Raw genomic sequence first — 8639 nt, 5'->3', positions numbered from 1 at the left:
AAGCTGCGGTGCTGGTGGATTATGACTGCAGGGGAGCTGCATTGCATCTGCAAATCTTCGTACATCAAGGGCACCTCTGAGCAGGTGAGTGCTGTGCACATGAAAGGAACTGCTGTCTTTGTGCTGGGGGAAGCTGGTGGGGGGCCATCGTGGCTCAGGGCTGTCGCTGTCAGGCTCCCAGTTTCTGCCTTCCCTGCTGGGCATCTTTTATTGGAAGAAAGCAATTGCAAGCTTTTCTCCTTGTCCACAGGGCCAGAAAGCGTCCTGTGCTGTGAGTGAAAGGGGTGGGGGGTGGACATGAGACCAGCAGCTAGCTGAAGGCACAGAGGTTGCTGGTGATCTGCAGTGTCTTGGAAAGCAAGCCATGAAACGGCCACCAAAAAGCAGCAGGGATCTGTTCATATGCACAGGTTTTCATACAGGAAGGCATGCAGAAGGGGAGTAAAATATGAGCAAGATATGAGAGTTCACAGCTTAGCTTAAAGTATTTGTGGTTTAAATGGAAATCAAGGTGATACATCTAGGCCATCTCAGGCAGTGTTATGTGGCCTTTGGGTTTGGGAGGTTGGGAGAGGCTAAGCCTCAATGATGCCTCCTCTGCCTGTGCGACACCACAGGCAGGCAGTACCCTTCTGCCCTCCTTCTGGTAAGCATCGGAATCACTCCAGCCCTTTCCTTCCCCTCAGAGATGCTGTGCAGACTGAAGAGCTGGAGAGGACGGTGCAGAGGTTCAGAGGCATACCATGATGGTGGGAGCCATTCCATGGCAGCCACACTGTTTCTGGGGGGTGCCTGGCTGGCAGGTATCTTCAGCTAGTTGTGCCAATGACTGTCTACTGCAGGACTGGGAAGTTAATCCAGAGCAGAGTAGGGTTCTGCTGCAGAGGGGTGAGTGTGGGGGGGCAGCCAGGACAGGCTGCAGCATGGCAGGTTACACAGAATCACAGAGGGGTTGAGGTTGGCAGGGACCTCTGGAGGTCATCTTGTCCAACCCCTCTGCTCAAGCAGGGCCACCTAGAGCCATTGCCCAGGACCGTGTCCAGGTGGCTTCTGAATATCTCCAAGGATGGAGATACCAACAACCTCTCTGGGCAACCTGTTCCAGTGCTTGGTCACCCTCACAGTAAAAAAAGTGTTTCCTGATGTTCAGACAGAACCTCCTGTGTTCCACTTTGTGCCCATTGCCTCTGGTCCTGTCACTGGACGCCACTGGAAAGAGCTCGGCTTCATCTTCTTTACAACCTCCCTTCAGGTATTTATATAAATCAATAAGTTCCCCCCCGAGCCTTCAGTTCTCCAGGCTGAACAGTCCCAGCTCTCCCAGCCTTTCCTCATAGGAGAGATGCTTCAGTCCCTAAGTCCAAAGGGTCACTAAGTGGCCCTTTGCTGCACACTCTCAGGTGTGGCCTCACCAATGCTGAATAGAGGAAAAGGATCACCTCCCTTGACCTGCTGGCAATACTTTGTCTAATGCAGCCCAGGATACCGTTGGCCTTTGTGGCAAGGGCACATTGCTGGCTCATGGTCAACTTGGTGTCCACCAGGACCCCCAGGTCCTTTTCTGCCAAGCCGCTTTCCAGCCAGTCAGTCCCCAGCATGTGCTGGTGCATGGTTATACCTTTCATCACTCCTTTTAAATGAAATCCCCGGGCTCAACCACTCTGACCTGCCACCTACCCATCCCCGTCACGGCAGGGGTCAAAATACCACGCGCAGCCTCGCTCTCCAGATGGCCTTGACCCACTTGAAGAACCGCTTCCCCTATTGCACGCCTGCCCCTAAGCCTTTTCTCCACAGGAGTAGGCAGAGCTGCCAGGCATGGGCTGTTTGTCAGGCTCTGGAGCTTCTCAGCCTCCCAGTGGCTTTTCCTGCATCTCCTCGGCTCTTGCAGCCATTTCAGTATTTATCATGCCAGAAAATCTCGTGGCCAGGATTCTCACAGCTCTGGGCTGAAAATCAAAAGTGAGGCCCTGATTCAAAAAAGTCAAAGAAATTTAAACTCAATAACATCAAAGTGTTATTAAGCAGACATCTTTATTGCAGCGCTGGATGCATGGGGGATATCTCCTCCTAACATGCGTGCGCTGAAACAAAAGTTCATCCTTTATATACCTTAGAGACATGAATATTCACACATTTTCCAAGAAATCACCGCCTCCTTGCTTATCTACTACATTTACATAATGCTGGCGTTGCAAAACTACACTACGCATGCGCGGGGGTCTCGGGTGGTCGTCGGTGGTCGTTTGGGGAGCTAGTCCCCTACTCCTTTTTCCCTTTTATGGTCACGGGTCTCTTGAGGATAATTTCTTCTTGGATGTTTGCCCCTTCTGTTGTCCAGCCAAGCGGTTCCTTCTTATCATCCTTGTTAGAGCATTCCTGCCAGTCTGTCTCTATGCTCAAGGTTAAGATATCTTCTCTGTTCTCTTTAATCTCCCAGTCCTTGCTCTTAACTCTTCTTTGTTTTAACTTTCATGAGGCCTGCTTTCCTCGTGATTAACCGTTTACACATAGTTACAATGTTAGCATTGAGGAAATACAGCCTAAGGACTATGAGAGTAGGCCGTTAAACATAATCACACAGTTGTTAGGCTAAAGAATTCTATACTAAAGTCAAACTAATCATGTAATCAATAACCTTCCATATATTAAGAAATTTTCAAAACTTACAGTTGATTAGTGACACATGCTAAAAACCTTATAATTGTTTTAGATCCTTATTTCAGAAGGCCCTGACACTCTCACTGATACTGGGGCCTAGGTCTCATCCTTGTGGGGACAGCCCATGTCCCCTCATGGTGTGTGCTTGTTCAGGCTGTCAGTGATGTTTCCCACCCTGGTGTATCAGGGCCTTGAGCAGCAATCCCAGATGGGAGAGCAGGGCCTGGAGGAGGAGGCTTGTCACATGCAAGGGGCTGGGGCAGGGCTGCCCGGCACAGCGCACAGGCATGTTTGTGCTCGTGCAGGGATGGCACTGGGCTCTGAGGTGCCGGCAGCTAGTCTCCATCCTGTTCCTTTTCCTTTCTCCAGTGCTCCCAACAGCTGAAGCGTTCAGCGTGGCTGGCCCCAGCACCACACCACTTGAACTCCAGCCTGCTTGTGAATATTGGGGTGCTCTTTGTGCTGCAACAGGAGGTAGAGAGGATGGGCAAGTTCCACCGAATCCTTGAGCCTGTAAGGAGCTGCTTTTCTTCCCTTCTGGATTCAGCGGGTTCCTAAAGCTGTAGCAAGGCATGTCCTTTGCGTGAGGATTCAGAGGATGATGTGTTTATTCTTCCAGACTGTGATCCTTTTGGCTGCTTGTAGACTAATTTCCTTTGATGGGGTATTAAAAGCACTGAGAAACCTAAATTTCCTCTGTGTAGGAAGCATGTTTGCTCTGCCTGCAGCATCTACAGCATGTAGCATACTTGAGTTTTGTTTGCACAGCCCTCTAGCCTGGCTGAGCTCTCTGGGGGGGTGAAACCCCAGATTAGAGGGCTCAGCCACCTAATCCCACCCTTTTCACAGGGCTTGAACTTCTTCATCCCTCTGCTGGATTGGATTCGTTGTGTGCAGAGTCTCAAAGAAATAGTCGTTAACGTCCCAGAGCAGTTAGCTGTCACCCTAGGTAAGGAACAGCTTCTGCGTCCTGCCCTTTTCCTTCCACTGTATCCAGGGTGAGCAAGGGACAGAGCAGGGAAGAGTGGAAACGTCCCAGACTCCATACTCAGCCCTGTCCATGGGCACCCGGGATTGACTGTCCTCGTGGCATTGGGAGTGGGAGAACCCCAGGAGGTCCTGTCTGCTCTCTGCGGGCTGCAGCTGCCTCTTCTTGATGGGTTGAACGCGCCTGGGCAGGAATTAATTTTTTTAGATTTCAGATGTTTTCCTGTCTTGAACCAGGAAAAATCTCCCCTGTGTTTCTGTAAAAAAGATTTCAGATCAGGTTAATGGTCATCTCTGTTACAATTTTAGTATTAAGCTTTTTGGTGTTTTTTTTTTTCCCCTTAAATCTTTTATTTTTTACAATAACTACAGTATGAAAAGTTTTGATCTGGAGACCTAAGACTTCTTGTTTATTAAAACATCAAAAGGAGGCATTTTGTAGGGAACGTCAGGGTCCTTTTTACAAAGCCCTTTGCATAAGGAGGTCCATTTCAGCTAATTCCTCTTCCATGCCACGCTGTTGACACCAGGAAGGAAAGGGATGACCCTGCCCAGCTCTGCTAATTCTGTCAGGAGAGAGGGGGTTGCCATGGCTTTACTTTGCTGCTTCACTAAACAGGCAGCCTCCTAGTGTCTCTGGCTGCGCCCAGCACAGTCTGCATGTACTGCAGCGCCCAGCTGGCTGCCTTGGCAGCCTCTCAGGCACCACTCGCCTGGCTCTGCTGGCTCACTTCTCTCTAACGCACTCTTCAGCTTCTGCTCACCTTGCTGTCCTCTGCGAGGTGGGTGGACTAAGCACCCTGTTCCCTCCCTAGGGAATGGGAGGAGGAGGGGAAGGCAGATCTCAGCTCTGGACCCCGCTTTTCTTTGGCAGGGGTGTCTGTGGCAGGTTTCTCATCTTAGTGCTTAATGTTTGCCCATCCTGCCTCATTTGGGGTCCCTCTTGATGGTCCCATCGATTCTGTTTTTAGCTTCTGTTCTGCAGGCCAGCTATGGGGTGGAAGATCCTGAGTATGCAGTGACCCAGCTGGCCCAGACCACCATGAGATCTGAACTTTGCAAACTCTCCCTCGACAGTGTCTTCCAGGTGAGCTGGGGAGGTGGATCACGGAGCTGCCAGCATCTAAGCAGCATTTCTCAAAACCCCAGGGGGTCTGCATGGCCAGGCTGATACACTTAACAGCAAAATGCCCTTTGCTTAGAGGGCTTCTGTTTCAGTTGACCTACTAGTGAATCCTTGAAGATGGGTCTTGGTTTTTTTTTTGTTGTTTTTTTTTTTTTTGTTGGTTTTTTTTTTTTTTTTTTTTTTAACGGGAGCTATTTTTTCCCCCTGCCCTGGGTTAGTTGGAAAGCATGATAGGTGGTGCATGTCCAGACCTGACTGGTCCAGCTGTGTTTCTCTTGAGTCAGTGACTCTTTGCTCAGGCCCAGTGATGAGTGTCCTGGCTGACCTGGTTCAGGGGGGCTGTAACCCTCATGCTGCATTTGTTGGGCAGAAGCAGGAGCTGTTGGCATTCCTGGATGATGTTTGTATTCAGATGTATGCCAGATGTTTGTATCTCAGCAATTTCAGTTTTGGGCACTGCCCTCCCTAGGAGAAGGTAACCCCTTCAAGAGATGTGGGAAGCATTTGACCCTGCCTTACACCTGTGGAGTTGGGGTTTTCTGGCTGACCTTGGCCCGTGAGGGGAGGTTTCCCTTCTGACCCCTGTCTCATGCTAAGCACCTCTTTTTTTGCGCTCTGCCTTTTTTTTTTGTGCCTCCCAGGAACGGAAGTCCCTCAATGCCAACATTGTGGATGCCATCAACCAAGCCTCAGACTGCTGGGGCATCCAGTGCCTGCGCTACGAGATCAGGGACATCCACGTGCCCCCGCGCGTGAAGGAATCCATGCAGGTTTAGTTCTCTGGGTGAGGGGTCTGGAACGAGAGGGAAATCTCTTCCATGCAGTACGGTTGTTCACCGTACAGAGCTGGCAGCACTGGGCCCTCCTGTGGGAAGCCTGTTGACACTTTGGCTGCGAACGTATAGCTATTGAATAAATCATTCTCATCCTTATTTCGGCAGTGGTGGCTCCTGCCTGGTACATGCAAGCCCTGCCAGCTCCCTTTAAAATCCCTACTGGGCTCTGTAGAAGGAAAATCCCAGAGCTGAAAGTTTCCCCTTGAGAAAAGTGGAGCGCCAGATTTCTGGGCTGAAAGGGGAGAAGAGGGGTAAGTGGTTGGTTAGGTGTGGACTGGGCTGGGGAGGGCTGTACAGCGTGAGAAGCAGAACCATCCCTCACCAGGGATCGCTTGACGTTTTGTACCTGTGTTCTTATCCTCTGCTAAGCCATGCTTGCCCAAGCAGGACATAGGAGCATGTCCTCACTGTGCTTGCCCCACAGATGGGATTTCCTCAGCATGGCCATGGCAGGCTGACATCTGACCTGTGTTTGCAGGTGGAGGCAGAGCAACAGAAGCGGGCGACAGTGCTGGAGTCAATGGGGATGTGGGAATTGGCTATCAACGTGGCTGAGGGGCAGAAGCAGGCCCAGATCCTGGCAGCAGAATCTGAGAAGGCCAAACAAATCAACAAAGCTGCTGGTAGTGCCTTGGGCTAGAACATGCGGGGCCTGGGGGATCTGTATCCCTCTACGCTGAGGGATGATGCTCCTGAGTTGCAGACCACATCACTGTTTGTGGGCCAGGCTTCCTCAGCCACGCTGATCCTTCCTTGCTGGCGCCCTTGGGCTGAGCTCCAGCTCGTGTTGCTGCCCTGCAGCCTGGGGTAGCAGGAGGTGTGTTGCATCACCGTGCTATTGTTGTGGAAGAAGAGGCTTTGCATGCACAAAGTTGTCTTGATTTTCTCCTTAGAAGCACTTTGTTGTGGTTCTGATGTGTATTTTGCTGTGGTTTGTTGTAGGAGAAGCCAGTGCCATGCTGGTCAAGGCCAGGGCCAAGGCTGAGGCTATTCAGCTCCTGGCAGCTGCTCTGGCACAGCAGGTGAGCCATCACTCCTTGGGGCAGCCACAGCTTTGGCGCTAGCACTGGGGAAGATGAAACCAAGGCCAGGGTGGCACCTGGCTTTATCTCGGATGCTCCCTGGCATCTTCAGCAGCAGCGAGGAGTTTTGTTGTCTTGAGGGCCGCTACCAGCCCAGGGTGGGCTTGGGGGTAGGGGCACAGCTCTCGACTCATGTTGATGTGTAGTCAAGGTATGACTCGCCTCTTCACTGCTGAGCCTCGGCCCTCTCTCCCCAGCACGGCAACGCTTGCTCTCTGTGGCAGAGCAGTACGTGAGCACCTTTTCCAAGCTTGCCAAAGACTCCAACACCATCCTGCTGCCCTGCCAACACTGGTGGTGTCACCAACATGGTCACACAGATCAATGTGGTTGGAAGGACCCTGTCTCTTGCCTGAGGGAAGTGAATGTGGCAGCCTGGTGGGGCCTGGCCCTTGTGGAGGGGGTGGTTGTGCCAGGAAAAGGGAGATGAGGAGGAATTTGGCCTGGTGGGTGGGTCTGAAATAGAAGCTGTGGGCTGGGAAAGCTGCTTCACAGCATCCTTTGGAAACAGGAGCATCCCCACTGCGGCAATCTCTGGCTCAGGGACCAGCCTGAGCTGGCTTGTGGCTGTAGGAGCCAGGACCCTTCTCTCTGTGCCAGAATAAGCTGGCAAAAATACGAGGCAAGCGCTGACTTTCTCACTGTCTCTTTGGGGTGAAAGTTTGCCTCTTCCCTGTCTACCCTTGTGCTGAACATGGAGCAGGGGTTCAGGTCAGTTCCCGAAGCCACCGTCTCGTGGCCCTGCCTGCCTTGTCCCACTACTACTGCACATCCAGTCTTAGAATAGAATATTTCAGTTGGAAGAGACCTACAGTGATCATCTAGTCCAACTGCCTGACCACTTCAGGGCTGACCAAAAGTTAAAGCATGTTATTAAGGGCACTGTCCAAATGCCTCTCAAACACTGACAGGCTTGGGGCACTGACCACCTCTAGAAAGCCTGTTCCAGTGTATGACTACCCTCTTAGTAAAGAAATGATTCTGAACGTTCAGTCTAAACCTCCTCTGGCACAACTTTGAACCATTCCCATGCGTCCTATCACTGGATACTAGGGAGAAGAGATCAGCACCTCCCTCTCCACTTCTCCTCAGGAAGCTGTAGAGAGCAATGAGGTCTCCCCTCAGCCTCCTTTTCTCCAAACTAGACAAACCCAGAGTCCTCAGCTGCTCCTCATAGGATATGCCTTCCAGCCCTTTCACCAACTTTGTTACCCTCCTCTGGATGCCTTCAAGTACCTTAACATCCTTTTTAAATTGCGGGGCCCAGAACTGCACACGGTACTCCAGGTGAGGCCGCACCAATGCTGAATACAGCAGGATGATCACCTCTTTTGACCGTCTGGTTATCCCGTGTTTGATGCACTCCAGGATGCAGTTTGCCCTCTTGGCTGCCAGGGCACACTGCTGATTCACATTGAGCCTACTGTCAACCAGCACCCCCAGATCCCTTTCTGCAGGGCTGCTCTCCAGCCACTCCTTTCCCAATCTATACTTGTACCTGGCCTTACTCCATCCCAGGTGCAGAATCCAGCATTTTGACTTGTTAAATTTTGTCCCATTAATGGGACAAAAATGCTCCAATCTATCTCGGTCCCTCTGCAAGGCAACTTGTCCTTCAAGAGAGTCAACAGCACCTCCCAGTTTGGTATCATCAGCAAACTTGCTAATGGTGTATTCAACTCCTGCATCCAGATCAATGATAAATATATTGAACAGGATTGGCCCTAGAATTGAGCCCTGAGGAGCACTGCTGGTGACTGGTTGCCAGCCAGATGTAGCCCCATTCACGACAACCCTTTGAGCTCTGCCCTTCAGCCAGTTCTTCACCCAGCACACTGTGTACCTGCTCATCCCACGCTTGGACAACTCGTCCAGAAGGATGCTGTGAGGGACAGTATCAAAAGCTTTACTAAAATCCAGAAAAACTACATCCACCCTCTTCCCTTC

General features: G+C 51.3%; 1 protein-coding gene across 1 annotated transcript; it reads left to right on the top strand.

The window, feature by feature from the left end:
- Positions 1-3144: 3144 nt before the first annotated feature.
- Positions 3145-7048, top strand: LOC309415148 (stomatin-like protein 2, mitochondrial; the record flags this gene model as incomplete). The annotated part of the gene is given in 9 exon segments (XM_082012588.1): positions 3145-3174; positions 3511-3610; positions 4581-4735; positions 5416-5544; positions 6089-6233; positions 6553-6632; positions 6890-6899; positions 6902-6972; positions 6974-7048. Coding segments are annotated over 9 exon segments (795 nt in total).
- Between the last annotated feature and the right edge of the window lie 1591 nt (positions 7049-8639).

This window comes from Phaethon aethereus, assembly GCF_964289735.1.
Source record: "Phaethon aethereus genome assembly, chromosome: W".
Classification (NCBI taxonomy): domain Eukaryota; kingdom Metazoa; phylum Chordata; class Aves; order Phaethontiformes; family Phaethontidae; genus Phaethon; species Phaethon aethereus.
The sequence above is the reverse complement of the archived record's forward strand: the minus strand, read 5'-3'. Positions and strand labels throughout refer to the sequence as shown.